Source organism: Macaca mulatta, chromosome 19, assembly GCF_049350105.2.
Source record: "Macaca mulatta isolate MMU2019108-1 chromosome 19, T2T-MMU8v2.0, whole genome shotgun sequence".
NCBI classification, from domain to species: domain Eukaryota; kingdom Metazoa; phylum Chordata; class Mammalia; order Primates; family Cercopithecidae; genus Macaca; species Macaca mulatta.
The window spans coordinates 70,221,596-70,247,241 of NC_133424.1; the positions used below are offsets into that span (position 1 = coordinate 70,221,596).

The following is a 25,646-nucleotide window of genomic DNA, read 5'->3' on the forward strand; positions in this document are numbered from 1 at the left end:
TTTTTTTTTTTTTTTTGTCTTGCTCTGTCACCCTGGCTGGAGTGCAGTGGTTCGATCTCGACTCACTGCAAGCTCTGCCTCTGGGTTCACCCCATTCTCCTGCCTCAGCCTCCTGAGTAGGTGGACCCACAGGTCCCACCACCACGGCCGGCTAATTTTTTTGTATTTTTAGTAGAGATGGGGTTTCACTGTGTTAGACAGGATGGCCTCTATCTCCTGACCTCGTGATCCGCCCGCCTCAGCCTCCCAAAGTGCTGGGATTACAGGGGCAAACCACTGCGCCCGGCCAGTCTGCACAAGTCTTGAGCCAGTCCTGTAGGCTTTGCCGCACCCGGAGGCCTGGAATACAGAAGCTGAGGCAGAGGGAGCCATGGTGGGTGAGGGGTGGCTGAGCTGAGGGGCCCCAAGCCTGGTGGGTCTCCAGAGTCCTGTGGCAAATCCCCTTCATCCCAGGCTGAGCAGAGCTCAAGCCTGGTCTGGCCCTCCGTGGGCCCAGCCCTGGCCACCTGAGGAATATTTGTCACAGCTCTCCATCCCACCCCACTCATCGGCAGGGTCTAGCAAACCACCCCACAGCCACAGGCCTGAGGATCAGCCAGGGAAGCTCAATGCATGGGGCATGGTTCTCGATGGGTCGCCGGATATTCCCAGGGTCTGCCCTGGCTTCATCCACAGATCACTTACTCATTATAAAAGGGGGTAAAGGTGCTTTCAAAAGAATGAAAAAACATGGAGTGGGGGTCGTCGTTCACATCTCAGCTGCCTTTTGTGGTCCCTGATCCACTCACCAGGACACACAGAACCAGAGAGAGGTCCTGGCAACTGGCCTAGGATCCCCAAAAGCCCAAGGCCAGAAATACCCAGGAAGTCACAGATTCAAGCATCATGCAGAGAAAACAGTAACTCGATTCGACACGTGGCCCTGCTGTGACTCCAGGGCAGGAAACCATCTGCAGGACACGATGGGATGGAAGAGGTGACATGGAACCGAGGAGGTGACATGGAACCAAGTGACTGTGCCACTCAGCCTCCCCCAGGAATCAGCAAGGACACAGGTGCATATATGCGAAAGTGGAAGGAGGGCAGACAAAAATGAGGGAAGCGGGGAGGGAAGGAAGCAGGGAGAGAGGAGAAAGGAGAGGAAAGAGCAGGAGCAGGGAAAGCCGGACAGTATGGAAGGGGGTGGGGGACTGGGAAAAGGAAGGAGGAACCGGGGAAGGTGAGAGAAAGGAGATGGGGAAGGAGTGATGGGAGGGTGAGTCAGGCCCCCACCCCAACCCCCCGAGTCAGGCCTGAAGCCAGTAACCCCACTCTTGCCTCTTCCACGAGAGGGGTCTCCGAGGTGGGCGCAGACACCTAACTCAAACAGAAACCACCCCCAGGTCACTGAGGAGAGGCAAGATATCCCAAGGGTGGGGGCGACAGAGACAATGCCCATCCTAGGCTCCCCTTTGGTCCCCGCGCCCTCCACCCCTTCCCTGCTCCAGCCCCTGGGGCCACAGCCTGCCCAGCTTCCCCCAACAGGGACACCCTCACACCCTCAGCCCCCACTTCCTCCCCTCCTCTTCCCTTCAGGAGCCTCCCCCTCCCTCCTCTTCCCCACTCAGAAGCCTCCCAGTCCCCCTTTTATCCCCCCTCAAGAGCCTTCCCCTCCCCGCTTTCTTCCCCCTCAGCAGCTTCTCCCTCCCCTCTTTCTCCCCATCAGGAGCCTCCCCTTCCCCCATCTCTCTCCCATCAGGAGCCGCCCCTTCCTAGTCTCCCACCCACAGGGTCCCCTAAGCCCCTCCCCTCCCAGAGCCTACACTGGGTGGGGGTTGCACTAGCTCCCTACCTGACTGCAGGGCCCCTCACCGATCCCGATCTCAGCCCCACCCGCGAGGGGACCCGGCCCCTGCCGCGCACTCCACGCGAGGGCTGCCAGATCCTCGGCCTGCTGGACGCACAGCGGGGGCTCGCACCCCAACCCCGGGAACACCCTGGCCCCTTCCTCCAACGCTGCCCCCAGAGGCGTCCTCACCGTCTGCCCCGACGGGGTCGTTCCCTGACCCCCGCGCTGTGGCCCCGGGACCGACCCACCTGCTGCGCAGCTACCCCAGGCCGGTCCCAGCCGCCCGGAGCCCCAGTGCGCGATGGCGGCCGGCAAACTGCGCCTGCGCACTGGGCCTCACCGCGGACTACGATTCCCACAGTGCCGCGAGACAGTGAGGCGAAGGGGGGCGAGCAAGGGAGCCGTGACAGAGCTCGCGGCCAATCAGACGCGAGCGTGGTCTCCCCGGGGTCCCGCCCACCCCGGCGCCTGCGTCATTTTGGGCACCATGGCAACGTGGTAAACAAGCGGGTAAATAATAGGCCCCTGACAACCAGAGACCCGAGAAACAAAGACGGTGAGAAACAGAGAAACAGAGACAAAAAGACGCGCAGACCGGGAGGGAGAGAAGCATGAAGACCCACAGACGCTCGGGGGCAGACCAAGACGCTCCGGGGTCCCAGAAACAGAGATGTACAGAGACGGACACGGAAAGGGACAGACCAGCTCAGGCTCAGGAAAAGAGAGACCCAGAGAAGAGGAGCACTCGAGGCTTAGATCTGGACAGAGATGCAGAGACAGGGACTGGCAGACCCAGTACTGGGGAGACAAGAGGTGGAGACCCAGAGACACTGATGCGCTAAAATGGGTTCTGCAGTTTCAGGGAGTGGATAGAACTCAAAGATTACCCACCCCAGGATTTCAGGAGCTGCTGAAATGAGGGAAACGTGAGCTGCAGCCGGGGAGAGGGCTTTGGCAAAGTCCTATATAAATGTAGCCACCCTGGAAGGCAGGACAGGGCCAGGAGCTGCTTCCTATTTCAGTTTTCCAGATAGAGGCGCTTATGAAGATGCCATTTTGGTCGTTTTTGAACTGATTTTTAAAATGTGTATCTGAACAGTTTATATATTTTATTTTAAATTTACATACACCATACATTTTGGTATTCAGTTCTATGAATTTTAACTCATATCCACCAACAAACTCGGGACAAAGAATAGCTCCACTGCCCCAAAATCCTCCTGCTGCCTCCTGGTAGTCACTCTCTCCCCACCCACACCCCCAGGAAATAGCCAATCTAAGTAGTCCGCTGCTACATTTTTGCCTTCACAGTGTCATATAAGTGGGATCACACAGTATGTGGGCTCTTCAGATTAGCTTTTTCACTGAACGTAATTCCTCTGAGATGCACTGAAGCAGTATGTATCAACGTTCATTCCATTTTATTGATAAGTAGTATTCTATGGTATACGGCAGTTTAAACATTCTCCCACTGAAAGATATTAGGATCGTTTTCAGTATTTTGCTATTAAAAATAATGCTGTTATGAACATTCGTGTACAGATTTTTCTGTGAACGTAGGTTTTCACTTTTCTGAGATAAAAGCCCAAGAGTGCAATTGCTAGGTCACAAAGTGAACACGTGCTTATGAGTGTTGTAAGAAGCTGCCATACTCTCGTCCAGAGTAGCTGGACCATTTTACACTCCCATCCCCAATGAATGTGCGAATCCACTTCACATTTTTATCAGCATTTGTGTTTTGCTATTTTTTATTTTGGCCATTCTGATAGGTGTGTACTGATGGATCACTGTGGTTTCAATTTGCATTTCCTTTAATTGCTAACAAGGTTGAGCACACTCTCATGATTTTTTTGGCATTTGTATACCCTCTTCATTAAAGTATCTGTTCATATCTTTTGCCTGTTTTCTAATTAAAAAAAAAAAATTGTTCAGTTTTGAAAGCTTTTGTTGTTGAGACAAGGTCTCACTCTGTCACTGAGGCTAGAGTGCAGTGGTGCCATCATGAATCACTGCAGCCTTGACGTTCCAGGCTCAAGTGATCCTCACCTCAGCCTGCTAAGTAGCTGGAACTACAGGTGTGCGCTACCATGCCTAGGTAATTTTTTTTTTAAGAGATGGGGTCTCACTATATTGCTAAGGCTGATCTCAGACTCCTGGGCTCAAACAAGCCTCCCACCTTGGCCTTCCAAAGTGCTGGGATTACAGGCATGAGCCCCCATGGCCAGTCTTCCCAGTTTATTTTAATGGATATAACTCAAGAACTGCCAAATGGAAGAGATGCATAGGTAAGGTCTGGGTGGGGGCACTGAAAGTGCAGTGCGTCCATGCGCCCTCTGGGTGAGCCAGCCTCCCAGCACTCGGATGTGTTCACCAACCCAGCTCTCTCCATCGTGGGGCAGAGGGTCCACACCCTTAAGGTGACTATCCCCATCCTGAAGATACCTATGGGTCCCACTGGAGTCACCTCATTAGCATAAACTCAGGTGTGGTCGAAAGGGGCTCCTTATGAATTACAAACCCTATTCCTATTACTCACAAAATTCCAAGGCTTTCAGCTCTGTGCCAGGAACCAGGGATACAGATCAAATGTAAAGGCCAGGTGCAGTGGCTCACGCCTGTAATCCCAGCACTCTGGGAGGCCGGCGGGCAGATCACGAGGTCAGGAGTTCAAGACCAGCCTGGCCAACATGGTTAAACCCTGTCTCTACTAAAAATACAAAAATTAGTCAGGCATGGTTGCGGGAGCCTGTAATTCCAGCTACTCAGGAGGCTGAGGCAGGAGAATCGCTGGAACCTGGAAGGCAGAGGTTGCAGTGAGCTGAGATCACGCCACTGCACTCCAGCCTGGGCAAAAGAGCAAAACTCCATCTAAAAAAGAAAAAAGATCAAATGTAGGTTTTATTACACCACAGACGGCCAACTGCTCTTGCACCATCTGGAAAAGGCTATCTTTCCTGCATTGAATAGCTTTTGCTCCTTAAAAAATCAGGAATATCTTTGTTGGTCTATTTCTGGGTTCTCGATTCTGTTCCACTGATCTATGTGTCAGCCAACACCACACTGGGTTACCATGGCTACAGAGTAACAACATCAGGTGCAGTTATTCCTCCCACTTTTTTTGTGTTTCAAAATTATTTTAGCTATTCTGAGTCTTGTGCTTTCCCATAAACACTTTTTTTTTTCTTTTTCTTTTTTTTTTTTTTCTTTGAGACAGAGTCTTGCTCTGTTGCCAAGGTTGGAGTGCAGTGATGCAATTTCAGCTCATTGCAAACTCTGCCTCCTGAATTCAAGCAATTCTCCTGCCTCAGTCTCCTTAATAGCTGGGATTACAGGCATGCGCTGCCACACCCAGCTAATTTTTGCATTTTTAGTAGAGACGGGGTTTCACCATGTCGGCCAGGCTGGTCTGAAACTCCTGATCTCAGGTGATTCGCCCACGTCGGCCTCCCAAAGTGCTAGGACTACAGGTGTGAGCCACCGCGCCCGGCCTTTTTTTTTCTCTCTTGTTTTTTGAGAGGGAGTCTCACTCCTAACCAGGCTGCACGGCCCTGCACCAATGTGTTCATGTCATTTCACATACTTTTTTTCTTTAATTAGGGTTGAGTTTCCTATATAGGCCTTCTGAGCAGCCAGAGATCACACACTTAAATGAGCACCTATTAGCTACCAGGCATATTATGTTTTCTTTTATAAATAAAAGGCTCAAAATGCACACATGCATACACATAGATAGTGACCAAATGGTATTTCAGTTTAAAAGCTACAGTAGAAGCTCCATAAGGATGGTGACTTTTCCCTGTTTAGGCAGCTTATTTAACAGGCATGGTGGCAGGCGCCTGTAATTCCAGCTACTTGGGAGGCTGAGGCAGGAGAATCGCTGGAAACTGGAAGGCGGAGCTTGCAGTGAGCTGAGATCCGGCCACTGCACTCCAGCCTGGGCAAAAGAGCAAAACTCCATCTAAAAAAGAAAAAAAGAGCGGTGGCTCAAGCCTGAAATCCCAGCACTTTGGGAGGCCGAGATGGGCGGATCATGAGGTCAGGAGATCGAGACCATCCTGGCTAACACAGTGAAACCCCGTCTCTACTAAAAAATACAAAAAAAATAGCCAGGCATGGTGGCGGGAGCCTGTAGTCCCAGCTACTCGGGAGGCTGAGGCAGGAGAATGGCGTAAACCCGGGAGGCGGAGCTTGCAGTGAGCTGAGATCTGGCCACTGCACTCCAGCCTGGATGACAGAGCGAGACTCCGTCTCAAAAAAAAAAAAAAAGAAAAAAAGATACTCAGCTGGCGTGGTTCACACCTGTAATCCCAGCAATTTGGGAGGCCAAGGCGGGTGGATCACAAGGTCAGGAGATCGAGACCATCCTGGCTAACAAGGTGAAACCCCCGTCTCTACTAAAAAAAAAATACAAAAAAATTAGCCGGGCCTGGTGGCGGGCGCCTGTAGTCCCAGCTACTCGGGAGGCTGAGGCAGGAGAATGGCTTGAACCCGGGAGGCGGAGCTTGCAGTGAGCCGAGATCGCGCACTGCACTCCAGCCTGGGCAACAGAGTGAGACTCCGTCTCAAAAAAAAACAAAACAACATATACTCTTCTGTGCTGTTTGGCTTCCCTCCACATTATGAACTTTAAAAATCTTGCAAGAAAATAACAATCATGGCTGACACAGGCTGTAAGAAAGAAGGGGGATAACAATGATTATTCAGCAAGGTAGGAGGGACTACAATGGCACACAGACTCGCCATTTTGTACTGTATCATATATGTCAATATTGTCATCTCAGCAACAGATTTTTTCCTTGAGAGTTCTATTTCTCCTCAAATGGACTAATCTCACTAATCATTCAATTCTTCTTTCTGATATTACTCTTATTTCATTGATTCCCAGACAACAGATGGTAACATGTACATTTTATGTGCCAATAAAAGGCTGCCTGAGGCACGGTGCCTCACACCTGTAATCCCAGCACTTTGGGAGACCGAGGTGGCCTGAGGTCAGGAGTTCAAGACCAGCCTGGCAAAACCCCGTCTCTAATAAAATACCTTAATTAGCTGGGTGTGGTGGCGTGCACCTCTCATCTCAGCTACTTGAGAGGCTGAGGCGGCAGAATTGCTTGAACCTGGCAGGCGGAGGCTACAGTGAGCCAAGATTGCACCACTGTACTCCAGCCTGGATGACACAGTGAGACTCTTAAAAAAAAAAAAAAAAAAAAAAGGCTGCCAATTAAACCACGTCATTGATTAACCTGATTTGATTTCAGATGTTAAAATATGGCAAGATATGCATCACAGAATAAAGGAAATACAGTAAGTCTTTAGGGTTCTGTGTCAGGACTAACTTCCAGGTATAGGCCTTACCTTATTTTCTTGCACTTTGCTTAATTATCCTATGCAGATGCTGCATTTTTTACAAGTTGAAGGTTTGTGGCAACCTGTGTCAATTAAGTCTATTGTCACCATTTATCAAACAGCATATGCTCTCTTTGTGTCTCTGTGTCACATTTTGGTAATTCTCAAAATACTTCAAACTATTGCATTATTATTATCTGTTATGGTGATCTGTGGTAATTTTTGTTGTAACTATTGTAATTGTCCTGGAGTGAAAGGAACCACACGTATATAAGACAATGAACTTAGCAGATAATTGTGTGTCCTGACTCCTCTACCAACGTGCTATTGCTCACTCATACACACGCTCTGTCTCTTTCTCTTTCCTCAGGCCTCCCTATTCCCTGAGACAAAACAATATTGAAATTAGGCCAGTTAATAACCCTACAATGGCCACTAAGTGTTCAAGTGAAAGGAAGAGCCAAACCTCTAACTTCAAATCAAAAGCTAGAAATGATTAAACTTAGTGAGGAAGGTGTGTCAAATGAAAGGCCCAAACTTAGCCCTCTTGTGCCAAACAGCCAAATCATGATGGCAAGAGAAAAACTTGAGGGAAATGAAAAGCGTGACTCCAGTGAATATATGAATGACAAGAAACTGAAACAGCCTTGTTGCCAATAGGGAGAGAGCTTTAATGGTCTGGATAGGAAATCAAACTACCCAAAGAGAGCTAACATTCTCTTAAGCCAAAGCCTAATCCAGAGCAAGGTCCTGACTCTTCATTTCTGTGAAGGCTGAGAGAGGCGAGGAAGATGCAGAAGAAAAGTCTGGGCCAGCCAGGCGCGGTGGCTCATACCTGTAATCCCAACACTTTGGGAGGCAGGCGGGTGGATCACCTGAGGTCAGGAGTTCGAGACCGGCTTAGCCAACATGGTGAAACCCCGCCTATACTAAAAATACAAAAATTAGCTGGGCATGGTGGCGGATGCCTGTAGTCCCAGCTACTCAGGAGACTGAGGCAGGAGAATTGCTTCAACCTGGGAGGCGAGATGAAGGTTGCTGTGAGCTGAGATAGTGCCACTGCACTCAAGCATGGGCGACACAGCGAGACTCTCTCAAAAAAAAAAAAAGTCTGGGCCGGGTGTGGTGGCTCACGCCTGTAATACCAGCACTTTGGGAGACAGAGGTCAGGAGTTCGAGAACAGCTTGGTCAACATGGCGAAACCCCATCTCTACTAAAAATACAAAAAAATTAGCCAGGCGTGGTGACGAGTGCCTGTAATCCCAGCTACTCAGGAGGCTGAGGCATGAAAATCGCTTGAACCCAGGTGGCAGAGGTTGCAGTGAGCTGAGATCACACCACTGCACTCTAGCCGGGGCAACAGAGTGAGACTCCTTATCAAAAAAAAAGTATGTATTTCGTAAGGCTATAGCTGCCACAGATAGTAGTGATTCCTTGGATGGATCCAGGGAAAGTAAATTAAAAACCTTCTGGAAATGATTCACTATGCTAGATGCCATTAAGAACATTCTAGGCCAGGCACAATGGCTCACACCTGTAATACCAGCACTTTGTGAGGATGAGGCAAGAGGATCACTTCAGCCCAGGAGTTTAAGACCAACTTGAGCAACATGGTGAGACGCTGACTCTACAAAACATAAAAAAAATTAGCCAGGCGAGGTGGTGCATGCTGGTAGCTCCAGCTATGTAGGAGGTTGAGGTGAGAGGACATCTGGGGCCTACAGGTCGAGGCTGCAGCAAGCCATGGTTGCAGCACTGCACTCCAACCTGGGCAACAGAAAGAGATCATGTCTCAAAAGACTTTTTTTTTTTTTTTTTGAGACAGAGTCTCCCTCTGTCGCCCAGGCTGGAGTGCAGTGGCTTGATCTCTGCTCACTGCAACCTCTGCCTCCCGGGTTCAGGCAATTCTCCTGCCTCAGCCTCCTGAGTAGCTGGGATTACAGGTGGGCGCCATCATGCCCAGCTGATTTTTTTTGTATTTTTAGTAGAGATGGAGTTTCAGCATGTTGGTCAGGCTGGTCTTGAACTCCTGACCTCGTGATCTGCCCACCTTGGCCTCCCAAGGTGCTGGGATTACAGTCGTGAGCCACCGTGCCTGGCCAAGACATCTGTTCTTAAATAATAAGACTGAAAAGTCAAAATTAGTGGATCATGAGGTCAGGAGATCGCGACCATCCTGGCTAACACGGTGAAACCCCGTCTCTACTAAAAACACAAAAAAATTAGCCGGGTGTGGTGGCGGGCGCCTGTAGTTGCAGCTACTCAGGAGGCTGAGGCAGGAGAATGGCATGAACCTGGGAGGCGGAGCTTGCAGTGAGCCAAGATTGTGCCACTGCACTCCAGCTAGGGTGACAGAGTGAGATTCCGTCCCCCTACAAAAAAAGAAAGGAATCTTTATTCTGAGGAAGTCTCAACAGCGGGTTTAAAATATTCAGTACAGGCCGGGCACAGTGGCTCATACCTGTAATCCCATCACTTTGGGAGGTCAAGGTGGGCAGATCACTTCAGGTCAGGAGTTCAAGACCAGCCTGACCAACATGGTGAAACTGTGTCTCTACTTAAAAAAATACAAAAAAATTAGTGTGATGGTGGGTACCTGTAATCCCAGCTACTTGCTCAGGAGTCTGAGGCAGGAGAATCACTTGAACCCAGGAGGCAGAGGCTGCAGGGAGCTGAGATCGCACCATTGCACTGCAGTCTGGGTGACAAGGGTGAAACTCCATCTTAAAAATAAATAAAATAAAATATTGAGTGCACCATGCTGTAAACACGTGCTGTCATCCAGGCTTTGTTCTTCCATTTATACAGGGAAAAACAGATTCGTTATTTTCAAACAACATAAACTCTTCAACATGAAGTCTCTGACAACACGTAAGTAAAGAGAATCAGATCAGTCACTGCCACACATGCTCACTGAATCCCCATAGGTGTCAGTCCAGTGTGTCAACTCTGGTGTCCAGCAAGAGCACAGATACTTGGGAACTTTCCCACACTAGACACACTGGTACAAGGTTGCCTGAGCACGTACCTTCCTGTACTTGGTCAGACAGGAGCTGTCCCTGAAGGCTTTGCCACACTGATTACACTTGTAGGGGATCTCACCAGTATGAGTCCTCCGGTGCCAGATGAGGCCCATGATGTTCCTGAAAAGTTTGACACTGGTTACAGCCACAGACCTTCTCACCAGTATGAATCCTCTTGTGCCTTATGAGGTACATAATCCCGATGAAAGTTTTTTCACATTGTTTAACTCACGAGATTTCTTTCCAGAATGATTTTTTGGATGCAAAAGAGGTGACCGCTGTGGTTGGAGAATTTTCCACACTCCATACACATAGAGGGTTTCTTTCCAATGTGAATCCTCCCATGTTTAATAAGTTATGTGTGATCAGTGAAGGCCTTTCTCCAACCAGTGCATACACAGGGATCTCCTCACGTGTGAATTCTCAGATGGACAATAAGGTGGGAGACATCAGAAAAGGATTTTTCACATTCATTACATTTGAATAGTTTTTCCCCAGTATGACTTCTGAGATGCAAAACAAGGGAAGAGTGGCAGCTGAAGGCCTTCCCACAGCTGGGATTCCTTTCACAGGGCTTCTCTCCTATGTGGGTCTTCTCATGCTTGGTAAAGGCGGACCAGCATTGAAGGCTTTCCCACTGATTGCATTTATGGGATTTCCCTCCTGTGATTTTTTTATGTACAATCAGGTTGTAATTCTTTTTTTTTTTTTTTTTTTTTTTTTTTGAGACGGAGTCTCGCTCTGTCGCCCAGCCCAGGCTGGAGTGCAGTGGCCTGATCTCGGCTCACTGCAAGCTCCACCTCCCGGGTTCACGCCATTCTCCTGCCTCAGCCTCCCGAGTAGCTGGGACTACAGGCGCCCACAACCGCGCCCGGCTAATTTTTTGTATTTTTAGTAGAGACGGGGTTTCACCGTGGTCTCAATCTCCTGACCTTGTGATCCGCCCGCCTCGGCCTCCCAAAGTGCTGGGATTACAGGCGTGAGCCACCGCGCCCGGCCAGGTTGTAATTCTTAGAGAGGGATTTTCTGCAGTCATTACAGGTATAAGGGCTCTCTTCAGTATGAGTCCTCTGGTCACTGATGAAATGAGATTTCTAACAGATAGTCTACATTCACTGCAGTCATTTTATTCATTTTCAGAGATACTGCCATTGTGTTCATAAGGACATGTGTCCTTATCAAACACCACCTCATGTCCTTCTCCTTTGTGTTGTTCCTTTCTCTGGCAATTACATGTTCACTAAGGTGCGCAGAAAGGCTGAAGGAGTTACCACCTTCGTTACATTTTGAAGGCTCATCTCCTTGTTAGATCTTCATCCAGGTGCCTAGGTTGTCCACCCTGGCTGATGTCTGCTCTACAGTCATCATTTTCCTCAAGAATTTGACCTTTAGAGCCTTTCTGACAATTATGTATGTAACTAATATATTTAACCTTTGAATCATGTTCACAGAAACCTGTTGTTCAAGGACCTCTTTGACATGCAGCTAGGACTGAGCAGATGACCACAATGGTCACGGTGACCACAGCCCCTCACAGATGCTCTGGGTCCTTGTGCGTGGATGCCGTTTGCCTCAAATGCACCTCTGGATTTCTATGGAGCATTTCTACCTGGTCCTCACATTCCCAGACTTCTCCTAATGCAGATAAACATGAATCATCCCCGAAGAACCTTTTCATGTTCACAAAATTGGATGGTTCTTTCCCAAAAACATCCCGAGTTAATGCTTCCATTTGACTTTTGTTTCCCAGGCTGAACAGGAAAAGGGGAAAATTTGTGAATCCTTAGAGAAGAAGCTGCTAGAGTTAGAATGGTAGTGTGTAAATATTAACATCAGCCAGGCCGGTATCTACTATATCTGATGCTGTGCCCATTCTGTGACACAGCAATTCCACTTGCAAGTGTACAACAAAGAGAAATGTGTATGTATGTTCATAGAAACCTTCTTCATAATAGCCTGAGACTAGACACTACCCAAATGTCACCAACTGGGGAATGGTAAAATACCACACATTTACAAAAGTGAATAAACTAAGAGTACACAAAAATATGGGTACATTTCTTAGGCATATGAAAGAGGAAGTATATTTACTGAAAGTGTACAGTATATTTACTTTGTGAAAACTTTTAGTTTTATGTTTATGTATTTTTTTAGCATGTATATCGTATTTCCAAAGAAAGCTTTTACAAAATCATATGTGCACACACACACATCCTACCAAAATAAATTAACCAGGTATATACAGATTTTGAGTTATACACTTGCATGGTAGGAAGAGAATATGAAGATGGATGAAGGATAGCAAATAAATATCACTTTAGATATTATGATTTTTAAAAAGGGACAGGGTCTAGCTATGTTGCCCAGCCTAAACTCAATCTCCTAGGCTCCTCCCACCTCAGCCTCCTAAGTAGCTGAGACCACAGGTGCATGTTAGCACTCCCAGCTAATTTTTTTTTTTTTTTTGAGATGTAGTCTCGCTCTGTCACCCAGGCTGGAGTGCAGTGGCGCAGTCTCAGCTCACTGCAAGCTCCACCTCCCGGGTTCATGCCATTCTCCTGCCTCAGCCTTCCGAGTAGCTGGGACTACAGGCACCCACCACCATGCCCGGCTAATTTTTTTGTATTTTTAGTAGAGACAGGGTTTCACCATGCTAGCCAGGATGGTTCCAATCTCCTGACCTCGTGATCCCCCTGCCTTGGCCTCTCAAAGTGCTGGGACTACAGGAATGAACCACCACGCCCGGCCACTCCCAGCTAATTTTTAAACAATTATTTTCTGTAGAGATAGGTCTATTTTGCCCAGGTCGGTCTCAAACTCCAGGTCTCAAGTGATCCTCTGGCTTCAGCTTTCCAGAGTTCTGCGAGTATAGGCGTGAGCCATCATGCCCATCCTCTAGCTGTATTTCTGAAGTCCCTTCACTGAAGAGAACTTGATCTCCAACTGTCCCCAAGATGCTTCTTCAGTGTCTCCTGATGCTTTGCTTTTCTGTCTATCCAAATACAAATCATCTTCCACTCTCCTCTCCACTCCCATTACCATTCTCACTTTACCTGTCCCACCCACTTGCCTCCTCTGAATCCAGATATGCATACTGGACTGTCTAGGCCTCCCAACCCTTAGAACTCTGCCCGTCATTACACCCTGAAGAGACCAAAGGCTGTGGCATGGCCCATGCTGCTTCTCCCTGAGTCTTCCCTATCCCAGTACACAGCCACCCCATTTTCTCAGTGGAAGGGACTAGAAACTTGCTCCACTGGGATGGACATCCTCCATTCTCCACTCTCCCTCTTCTCAAAAGTCACACCTATGCTGTCAGCTCTGACTTTCAAATACACCCAGTATCCTACCAATTTACACTTCCTCCACCACTGTGGTCCAAGCTGTAACCACCTTTTTATTATAAACTGAAGCATAATTTAAACAGAATAAATTCAAAGTGGATGACTCACTGAGTCTTTAGATGTATTTTCATGAGTTTTCATATGTGTACGCAGCTGGGCAACCAGGACAATCCATGATATAAAACATTCCCATTTTTAGGCCAGGCGCGGTGGCTCACACCTGCAATCCCAGCACTTTGGGAGGCCAAGGCGGGTGGATCACAAGGTTAGGAGATTGAGACCATCCTCATCCACATGGTGAAACCCTGTCTCTACTAAAAATACAAAATATTAGCCGGGCGTGGTGGCAAGCACCTGTAGTCCCGGCTACTCAGGAGGCTGAGGCAGGAGAATGGTGTGAACCTGGAAGGTGGAGCTTGCAGTGAGCCAAGATCGCGCCACTGCACTCCAGCCTGGGGGACAGAGCGAGACTCCGTCCCAAAAAAAAAAAAAAAAAAAATTCCCATTTTCTGGAGGTAATCACTGCTCTAACCTCCATTACTACCATTACTACAGACTGCTTTGATTGGCCCTGAACTCCACGTAAGCAGGACTGCACCATCCACATGCTCTTGTCTTGGACCTGTGGCATTCAACAGTAGCTCTCAGGGTTGTTTGCATGGTTAAAACTGAACCCCCCGAAAAAAAATTTTTTTAAGACAGGGTCTCATTCTGCTACCCCAGCAGGGGTGCAGTGGTGTGATCACAGCTCACAGTGGCCTCCAACTCCTGGGCTCAATCAATCCTCCTGCCTCAGTCTCCAGAGTAGCTGGGACTATAGGTATGCGCCACCATGTGCAGCTACTTATAAAGTTTTGTTTTTTTAAATAGAGACATGGTCTCACTATGTTGTCCAGGCTGGTCCTGAACTCCTGGCCTCAAGCAATCCTCCCACCTTGGCCTCCCGAAGTCCTGGGATTACTGGCATGAGCCACCATGACCAGCATGTACCAAACAATTAAAAAATAATTAATACCAATTCCTCTCAGACTCTTCCAAAACATGAAGAGGGAACACTTGCTAACTCATCCTATGAGGCTAGCATTACCTTGATACCAAAGCCAGGCAAGCACACTACAAGAAACCTAGAAACCATATCCCTTAAATGTTCATGGAAAATCTTCATCAAAATACTAGGAAACCGAATTCATCAGTGTATTGCAAGGATTACACCCCATGACCAAGTAGGACTTATTCATGGAATCCAAGGATATTTCAACATATGAAAATTAATTAATGTAATACATCACAGTAACAGGATAAAGAAAACAACATGACCATCTCAAATGATGCATTAAAAGCATTGCACAAAATTCAGCACCCGACCCCTGCCTTTCTTTACTTTTTATTTCATTTTTTTGAGACCAGTCTTACTCTGTGACCCAGGCTGGAGTGCAGTGGTGCAATCATGGCTCCCTGAAGCCTTGACTGCCCTGGGGTAAGGTGACCCTCCCACCTCAGTCTCCCCATAGCTGGGACTACATGCACAAGTCATGACTCCCGGTAATTTTTTATTTTTTGCACAGATGGGGTTTTGCCACCTTGCTTAATCTGGTCTCAAATTCCTGTGCTTAAGCGATATGCCCATCTCAGCCTCCCAAAATGCCCAGATTACAGGTGTGAGCCATTGCACCCAGCCCTAACACCCTGGCATGATTAAAATAAAACACTCAATAAACTAGGTGTGGAAGGAAACTACCTCAAAATAATAAAGGACACATATGAAAAATTCACATCTTACATCATGCTCAATGGTGAAGGACATTAATAAAACTTGGCTGGGTGCAGTGACTCATGCCTGTAACCCTAGTGCTTCGAGAGGCTGAGGTGAGAGGAATGCTTGAGCCCAGGAGTTTGAGACTAATGTGGGCAACAGAGTGAGACACTGTCTCTACAAAAAGTAAAAAAATTAGCTGGGCATGGTGGCATGCATCTGCAGTGGCAGCTGTTCAGGAGGCCAAGGTAGGAGGATCACTTGAGCCTGAGTTCGAGGCTATAGTGAGCAATGATGGCACCCGTGCACTCCAGTCTGGACAGTGACACCCTGTCTAAAACACAAAATAAATAAAACTTTCTTCTAAGATCAGAAACGAGAGAATTATGGCCGCCTTCACCACTTCTATTCAACGTAGTATGTATTGGAAGTTCTGGCCAGAACAATTAGGCAAGAAAAACAAATAAAAGACATCTACAAAAGGAAAAGAGGAAGTAAAATTATCTCAATTCACAGATAACGTGATTTTACGTAGGGAAAACACTGACGATTACAACACGCACAAACCTGTTGAAACTAACAAAATTCAGCAATGTTGCAGAATAGAAAACCAACACAGACGCCAGGCGTAGTGGCTCAAGCCTGTAATCCTAGCACTTTGGGAGGCCAACACGGGTGGATCACGAGGTCAGGAGATCAAGACCATCCTGGTTAACACGGTGAAACCCCGTCTCTACTAAAAAATACAAAAAACTAGCCTGGCGAGGTGGCGGGTGCCTGTAGTCCCAACAACTCGGGAGGCTGAGGCAGGAGAATGGCGTAAACCCGGGAGGGGAGCTTGCAGTGAGCTGAGATCCAGCCACTGCACTCCAGCCTGGGCGACAGAGGAAGACTCTGTCTCAAAAAAAAAAAAAAAAAGAAAAAGAAAAAGAAAACCAACACAGAAAAATCTGTTGCATTTCTATACACTAACAATGAACAATCCAAAAAGAAAATTAAGAAAAAATTGCATTTATAATAGTATCTTAACTAAAGAGACAAAAAACTTATACACTGGAAACTACAAAACACTGCTCAATGAAGTTAAAGATGATACAAATAAACGAAAAGACGTCACACGTTCATAGAAGACTTACAAAGGCTCACACAAACACCTGTCCACTAAAGTTATGGTCACTTTATTCACAATGGCCAGTAACTAGAAACTATCCTGATGTCTTCCAATGAATGAATGGTTAAACAAACCTTGGTACACTCATGCCATGTGCAATGATTTGAATGCATGCCCTCCAAAGTTGGGAAAAATATATACATATGTGTGTATGTATATATAAATATAGATAGATACGTAGATGTTTTATTGTTACTGTTAGAGACTAGGTCTCCCTATGTTGCCCAGTCTGGTTTCAACTCCTGGGCTTAAGTGATGCTCCTACCTCAACCTCCCAAAGTGCTGGGATTGTGGGCATGAGCCACCACACCTGGCTCCATGTGCTGGAAAATTAAATTCCCAATGCAAGAGTGTTGGGAGGTGTAGCCTTCTGGGAAGCGTTTAGGTCATGAGGGGTCTCAGAGGTCTGCTCTCATGAAAGGATTAATGCAATTACAAAAAGGGCTTGCAGGAGGAGTTTGCTGTCTTTCTTCCTTCTGCCTTGTGAGGACACAGCAAGCAGACCTTCACCAGACCAAATACCTGTGCCTTGATCTTGCACTTTCAGCCTCCAGAACTACAAAAAACAAATTTCTGTTCTTTGTAAATTACTCAGTCTCAGGTATTGTTATAGCAGTAAAAAATAAACTAAGATACCATAGAATACTTGTCAGTAAAAAGGAACTACTGATACAGTAACTTGGATGGACCTCAAGGAAATTCTGAGTAAAAAGAAGCCGATCTCAAAAATATATATACTTCATGATTCCACTTTCCTAACATTTACCAAATAACGTAATTACAGAGACAGAGCACAGACTAATAGTCGACAGGGCCAGGCGCTTATGCCTGTAATCCCAGCACTTTGGGAGGCCAAGGTGGGTAGATCATTTGAGGTTAGGAGTTCGAGACCAGTCTGGCCAACAGGGTGAAACCCCATCTCTAGTAAAAATACAAAAAAATTAGCTGGCTGTGGTGGCACATGCCTGTAATCCCAGCTATTCGGGAGGCTGAGGCAGGAGAATTGTTTGAGGCCAGGAAGTGGAGGTTGCAGTGAGCCAAGATCACACCACTATACTCCAGCCTGGGCGACAGAGCGAGATTCTGTCTCAAACACAAAAACAAAAAAACAAAAACAAAAACAAAAAAGAAGTTTTTTGCTTTTTAGTTAGGGGTTGGGGATGGGAGTGTGAGGATGGCTACCCAAGAGGAGCACAAAGGGGTCCTGCAGTGAGCTACTGTCAAGAATCTTGATTATGGTGGTTACACAAAGCTTCACAGCATAAAATTTCACACAACGACAACATACACAAATGAGTGCATATATAATTAGTGAAATCTGATAAGCTCTGTAGGTTGTTCCAATGTCAATTTCCTGGTTTTGATACAACAAATCACTGCATCCCATATGCAAAATATTAACACTGGGAGAGGCTAGTTGAAAGGTGTACAGTACCTCTCTCTCTGTTTCTTTGTAACCTCCTGTGAATCCTAATTATTTCAAAATAAAAAGCAAAAAACCACAACAGTGCAAAAACCTTGTCAATAGAGGAAAATGATGAGACAAGTCTCAATCATCTTAGGAAATTTATTTGCTAAAGTTAAGGACGCGTCCAGTAGACAGGTCTATGGCTTTCTCCAAAAGTGATTTTGAGGGCTCCAAATTATTTAATTAATTTATCTATTTATTTTTTGACATGGAGTCCCGCTCTGTTGCCAGGCTGGAGGGCAGTGGCGCAATCTCGGCTCACTGCAATCTTCGTCTCCCAGGTTCAAGCAATTCTCCTGCCTCAGCCTCCGGAGTAGCTGGGATTACAGGCACCCACCACCACGCCCGGCTAATTTTTGTATTTTTAGTAGACAGGGTTTCACCATGTTGACCAGGATGGTCTCAATCTCCTGACCTCGTGATCTGCCCGCCTTGGCCTCCTGAAGTGCTGGGGTTATAGGCATGAGGTACTGTGCCCGGCCAAGGGCTCCAAATTTAAAGGGGGCTGGGTTATCCAAGGCAGGTGGATAACTTGACGTCAGGAATTTGAGATCAGCCTGGCCAACATGGTGAAACTCCGTCTCCACTAAGAATATAAAAAAATTAGCCGGGCATGGTGGCACATGCCTGTAATCCCAGCTACTGGGGAGGCTGAGGTAGAAATGCTTGAACCCAGGAGAGGGAGGTTGCAGTGAGCAGAGATCGTGCCACTGCACTCTAGCCTGGGTGACAGAGTGAGACTCCTTCTCAAAAAAAAAAAAAAAGTTTAGGCCAGGCGCAGTAGCTCACACCTGTAATCCCAGCACTTAAGGAGGCCAAGGGGGGCAGATCACCTGAGGTCTGGAGTTTGAGACCAGCCTGGCCAACATGGTGAAATCCCGTCTCTACTAAAAACACAAAAATTAGCCAGGCATGGTGGTGGGCACCTGTAATTCCAGCTACTTGGGAGGCTGAGGCAGGGGAATCACTTGAACCCAGGAGGCAGAGGTGTTGCAGTGAGCCGAGATCGTACCACTGCACTCCAGCCTGGGCGATGATGTGAGGCTCCGTCTCAAAAAAAAAAAAAAAAAAAAAAAATTTAAAGGGGAGCGGGCTGGATATTGAGAAACACAATTTTCATGTAAAGAAAAGGGTCAGGGGCCGGGTATGGTGGCTCACCATATCCCAGCACTTTGGGAGGCCGAGGCAGGTGGATCATGAGTTCAGATCGAGACCATCCTTACTAACACGGTGAAACCCCATCTCTACTAAAAATGCAAAGAATTAGCCGTGGTGGCAGGCACCTGTAGTCCCAGCTATTCAGGAGGCTGAGGCAGGAGAATGGTGTGAACCCAGGAGGTGGAGCTTGCATGAGCGGAAATCATGCCACCGCACTCCAGCCTGGGTGACACTCTGTCTCCAAAAAAAAAAAGGGCAGGGGAAAAATGTGGGGAATGTACATTACGGTAACATAGACAAAATGGGGTAAGAGAACAATCAGATATGCATTTGTGTCTGGCAGGCCGGGGTGACTGCACTTGTAAAGATAAGCTATCAATGTGCATTGCCATGGTTAAGTTTTAACAACAGCTCACCTGGAATTTCCTTGTGGGCAAAATATGGGGGAGGCCTGTAGCATTTCATCTTGTAGCCATCTTATTTAGGAACAGGGGAGGCAGGTTTGTTTGACCCAGTTCCCAACTTGACTTTTCTCTTTGGCTAAGTGAGTTTGGAGTCCCAACATTTAATTTCTTTTCACAACCGTGGCAAGACTTGGCTCAAAAATAATACCATAATGGCTGCGTGCAGTGGCTCATGACTATAATCCCAGGATTTTGGGAGACTGAGGTGGCTGGATCACTTGAGGTCAGGAGTTCGAGACCAGCCCAGGGAACACAGTGACACTCTGTCGCTACTAAAAATACAAAATTAGCCGGGCATAGTGGCATGCACTTGTAATCCCAGCTACTCGGGAGGCTGAGGCAGAAGAATCACTTGAACCCGGGAGGCAGAGTTTGCACTGAGCCAAGATCGTGCCATTGCACTCCAGCCTAGGCAACAGGCTGAGACTCTGTCTCAAAAAAAAGATGATAATAATAACGCTATAATATAATTAGGAATTGGGAAATTTTGAAAAGGATGGGTTATCACATGATAACAGGAAATTATTGCTCATTTTCTTAGGTGTGATATGGTATTATGGTTATGCAAAAGAATGTCTTTATTATTAGAATATATGACCCAACATATTTATCAGCAAAGTGTCATACTTGTAATAAATATATATACATGTAGACATACACATACATAAACATATGCACACACAAAAATACATATATGCACAGATATATATACAAATATACATACTCATATATACACAAAATATACACATATATCATACAAAAATACATATATACACATATATGCCCCCACACAAATATATACATACACAAATATGTATACACATATGCACAAATATACATTAATACATAATATATAATTGTGTTATATATTACAGGCATATAAAACAAATATGGCAAAACATTAATTGGTGAATCTTGGAGTGGGTGATGGGCATTCACGATACTCTTTTTTTTCAACTTCTCTGTTAGAGTATTTTAGAAACTTGTCAAAACATAAAGTAGGCAAGGGAAATAGAAATGCCTCCTGGAGAGATATTCCAGGATCATCATTCATTAACACCTTGGTGAGGTGAACTTATAACAGGTTTCTCAAAAGGCATTCAAGAGATGGTTGTTAAGTGTTCAAGGGGGGAAAATATGATGCTAGCCAGAAGCTGTTAAAAAACAACTATGGAGTTACCACCTGGGAAAATGCTAACTTATAAGGCCCTTTCCAGGCAATAGGTTTTGTTGCAGGACAGTAAAGGAAGGCCAGAAGTGTCAGCCTCTAAGAACTGGAGTCAGGGCAAGGCAGAGCTGTCCAAAGCACTCACAGGTTCCTGTGGCAAACCCTGGAATTAACTGGCCCTCTAGCTGCTCCCAGTGGTTGGCAGCTGATACAAATTCAATCTCGTTTAATCTCTTTGCGAGCTAAGTATGTTTCTGAGAAGACAAGTTAAGTGAAAATACGGCAAATAGAATTCTACTCTGGATCCAGCAGGGAGCTTACTATTTAAATAAAACTTCAAATTCTGTTTAAATATTTTATATTAAAGATATCACTGCAAAATTAATGCATGTTCATTGCAGAAAATCTGGAAAACATAAATAAGTACAACGATAATAATCTATAATCCCACTGTTGAGCCTTGGGTGCATTTACTTCCTCTTTTCTTCACAGAGAATCATTTTGAAACAGGTGGAGTCAACCTGTATATATAACTTGGATCCTTTTTTGTTTTTCCTAGTTAACATTATATTATGGGTAGTTCCCACAACGTTAACATGTCTTTATTAGTGTAAGACATACCACAGCCTCTCTGAACAACAATTCAGAAGAACTAGGTTGAAATAAAAAATCCTAAATGCTAAGAGATGTGGTGGATCAACACTGGCATCCTTTTTACAATGACATAAATCAAAATTCAAAAGTAGTATCAGAGGATCTCACATTTAGTAAGCATGGTTTCATCAAACTTTTGTTCCAGTTAGATATGTATGCAAGTCATCATGTACATGTGTTTCTCTCAACGCTTGTGTGAAAATTTTGAAAACCTCCAGGCTAGAGAAACCCTTACAAGGATACACATTCAACATGTCCCCTAAAGCACTGGTGGAAACGCTGAAAACCTGGAAATTTCCAAGATGTTCATCAACAGGAAAGGCAAAAAAAAAAACAAACAAAAAACTGTGGCATTTTCACAAGGTAGGATACTATAGAGCAATGAAAGCCGGTGTGCTGAAAGCTTCACCTAGTACAAGGTTGGGGAGAGAAGCAGGTTGCAAAGTTTCATAGCACGGAAAGCATGCCAATTTCAAACACATGCACGCAAGCACACACAAACACCCCATACTCCATATTGCCTGAGGCACTGGTATTACAAAGGAAAATGCTCTAAAAAAACAAAAAAATGGCCTGGGTACACTAGATAGATGTGCAGTGGATGCATCACACACCTCCTCTGTGATCTTAAGTCTGTGGGAAAAGGGCCAGCTTCCTGTAGTCACAGGGATGGCCCTTTTTCTTTCATTCTGCAAATATTTACTGAACACGTCCTGTATGCCAGGCCCTGTTCTAGGCACCAATAATTCAGCAGTGGATCAGACAGATGAAGACCTCAACCTCAGAGTAGGCATTCTAGTATGGGAATAGGCAAAGAACTGCAGAATCTTGTCACTATCAAATGCTCACTCTCTGCAAACTGAGGAAGCACACAGACCAGCAATCCAGTTTCTGAGTTAGAGCCCCAGACCGTCCCAATCTCTATCCACTGCCTACAACCCAAAAACCAAGCAACCTCAGAGAATGAACTGCCCAAGGAAGAAGCTAGGGCACGGAATTTCACTCTGATGCAAGCTCTATCATCACCTACAACCCAGCAGCAAACAGTCCTTAGCCCGGCAGCCCCAGTCCTAGGGCATGTGAGGATTCTGCCTGTTACTGAGTAAGGAGAGTGTTTAGAGGACAGATATGACCTGACAGGCTTCCACTGAATCGTGAGGAGGCCAGAGGCAGGGGAGCAAGAAGATACCTGTACCAGGGAGAAGAGGTGTGGTGATGTGGCTGAATTCTGGAATTATGTTATGTTATGTTATTTATTTATTTATTTTATTTATTTATTTTGAGACAGAGTCTCGCTCTGTCAGTGCTGGAGTACAGTGGCACGATCTTGGCTCACTGCAACCTCCACCTCCCAGGTTCAAGCGATCCTCCTGCCTCAGCCTCCCGAGCAGCTGGGATTATAAGTGCATGCTTTAGGAGACATGTTGAATGTGTATCCTTGTACGGGTTTCTCTAGCCTGGAGGTTTTCAAAATTTTCACACAAGCGTTGAAAGAAACACATGTACATGATGACCTGCATACATATCTAACTGGAACAAAAGTTTGATGAAACTATGCTTACTAAATGTGAGATCCTCTGATACTACTTTTGAATTTTTATTTATGTCATTGTAAAATGCCCAGCTAACTGAATTCTGGAAATATCTTAAAGGTTAAGGCATGGCATTTTGGACAGAGACGATGTGGGGATTGGGGAAAAGAGAAATACCCAGGTGGACGAAGAGGATTGTGGGTGGAAGGAGTCACTCCTTACGGAGACTAGAAAGACTGAGTTTGAGGGAGAGCAGATGCTCAGCTGAGGATACCAAAGTCTGAGAGGCCTGTCCCTGGGGATCAGCATTCGGGCATCTGAGGTTTGTGGAGAGGCCAGCCCAGTATACAACCGCAGGGAAGCGAGGAAGGGCAAGTCAGTGGAGTCAGAACCCAGCAGGGAAGGGAGGAAGCCTGGCAGGGAATGTTCACAGTGGGTAGAAAGGGGAAGGAAGCATCCGCACCAACCCTAAAGGGGCAGAGGAGGAAGCCATCTCTTGGGGGAAGGAAAAGGAGGAAGAACAGGGTTGTCAGGGACAGTAGGATGAAAAATGGGGAAAACGTCCTAGGGAGTAAGACACGGGAAGCAGAATAGGTTGTTCAAGTCCAAATCTTGTGAGGAGAGGAGAGGGAGAAGGGAGGGGCGTCCGCACCTGTGCAGGAAGAGACGAGGGGTCCACACCCTGGGAAGATTAGAAAAGGCCATCTGTGCCTGCAGGGGAAAAAAAAAAAAAAAAGAATACTGGTGAGTCCGGGGTTAAGGGAAGGGAGAAAAAAAAAGGGATCCGCTCCAGTGGGAGGGGAGAGGAAGAGAAATGAGTCCCCGCCCCAAACGGAGAGAATAGGTGGTCTGCGCCCACCAGGAGAGGGAATTAGAGGGTCCGCACTCCACGCGGAGAGGGGAGGAGATTCGGGGTTTGCATCCCACTGGGGAGAAGGGGATAGGGGGCCCACGCCCCATGAAGAGGAGGGAGTAGGGGGCTCGCGCCCTGCGGGGAGAGGCGTTAAGGGGTTCGCGCCCGGCGAGGAGATGCGCGTAGAACGCCCGAGCCCCAAGGGGAGAAGACACGCGGGAGGGTCCGCGCCTGACGGAGACAGTTCCTCACGCCCGCCCCGCCCGGAACCACAAGCCGGCGCCCCTAACAAGTCCCTGCCCAGAGCAGGGCTGCCGCGTACCCTCCCAGACAGAAAGAGCAGCCACGCAGCCACGGCCCAGCCCCAGCCGCTCTGGAGTCCTTGACGCCACCTTCACTAGGTCTCGGCTCCGCGACCGGTGGGCGGGAATGGAGGAAACTGAGACGCGAGAGGCCGCGAGAAGACAGAATTCACTTCCCGCGGCCGCAGCGTCCACCTCGGCGCACCGAGCCTCGGCGCGCTCTCGGGCTCTGCGCATGGGCGCGCAGAGTTCCCGGATGCGACATTTCCGGCGACACCGGACACTGGGGGCGAAGCCTAGTGTGTCGGGGGGGGGCAGGGCCGTGTCCGCAGCTGCCTGGCAGCCAGAACCTGGGAGCGCGCGCACTGTTACCTTTCAGGGTCCTTTGCCCTTCGCCTCTGCTGGTAGGTGAGGTTTAACAGACGAAAAAACGCCGGGAGCGCCTGTGGACTGCCCTTGAGCCGCCGCGGACGAGCACCTTGTCTCTCGGATTGACCAGCCCTACATCCCCTTGCGAGCCTGCACCACCCTGGTCGCGCGTGGTCGCAGCAGAATCTCGTTCACACGGGTCCCATTCGTAGGCTGCTGTGTCTCCTTCCTCTCACGGCGTAGGGGACTGGGGCCTGGAGTCACTTCTCTACTGGGGTGTGGAATGACCCAATGGACATTGACACCTTCATGCGGTCGTTTAACGCTCCGTGCACAATAACCATTTTACTCGGTTGTGTGATGCTTCATCGAAAATAACCCATTTACACGCTGTATAAGACTCCACGACACAATAGCCCCTCTACGCGGTTATGTAAGACTCCATGGCACAATAACCTCTTCATGCGGTTGTGTAACTCTCCATGGCACAATGACCCATTGCCATGCATAACGTTCCGTGCCAGAACAACCACTTTACGCCATTGCGTAACACTCTATGGCACAATATCCACTTTACAAGGCTGTGTAATACTCCATGGCACAATAACCCTTTCATGTGGTTGTGTAATCTTCCATGGTGCAATAACCACTTCACTTGGTTGTGTAATCCTCCAGGGCACAATAATCATTTTATGTGATCATATAAAATGTTCCACTGTGAATACACCATTTGCTCATTTTCCTTCCTGTCAATGGATATTTGGGCTGTTTCCAGTTGGGAGTTACTACAAAGGAAACTGCTATGAACATTGTGTGTGTATCTTTTGATAAGCAGGTTTGTATTTCTGTTGGGTGAATGCCTAGGACTGCAGCTGTCTCTTCATGGGTGCACATGTTCAGGTTAGGAGATAACACTAGTTTACAGTGCCCCCTACAGTGGTGTATAAGATTCCCAGTTGCTGCACATTCTTGTCAACACTTGGTACTGTTATTTTCATTTTAGCCATTAGTGTGGTTTCTCTGATGAGTGGTAAAGTTGGGCACATTTGCATGCACTTATTGGCCATTTGGACTTTTCCTTGTTTATGAGGGGGCTGGTTCAAGTCATTTGCCAACTTTTCTATTAAGTTTCATTCTTATTGAGATGCTGAGTTCTTTATATATTTGGAGGCCAGTCCTTTGTTGGCTCTACAACGGTCTTCTCCCACTCTG

General features: G+C 47.0%; 1 protein-coding gene across 26 annotated transcripts in view; it reads right to left on the minus strand.

Moving 5' to 3' along the window:
- Positions 1-24,823, minus strand: part of ZSCAN18 (zinc finger and SCAN domain containing 18) — a 38,301-nt gene extending 13,478 nt beyond the window's left edge. For 3 of the 26 annotated variants that reach the window (XM_077980133.1, XM_077980129.1, XM_077980125.1), the window contains exons 1-2: positions 2,018-2,134; positions 222-353 (exon numbers count right to left, since the gene is read on the minus strand). Coding sequence is in view for 11 of the 26 variants with exons in the window: in XM_077980121.1 (XP_077836247.1) it covers positions 9,772-9,898; positions 10,204-10,318; positions 23,563-23,615 (295 nt within the window). In the remaining 15 variants the exon portion in view is untranslated. Of the gene's footprint in view, positions 1-221; positions 354-1,317; positions 1,359-2,017; positions 2,135-9,771; positions 9,899-10,203; positions 10,319-23,562; positions 23,622-24,085; positions 24,290-24,437 lie in introns of those variants that run through there. The other 23 variants (XM_077980131.1, XM_077980137.1, XM_015125020.3 and 20 more) reach the window with 13 other exon arrangements.
- Positions 24,824-25,646: the final 823 nt, after the last annotated feature.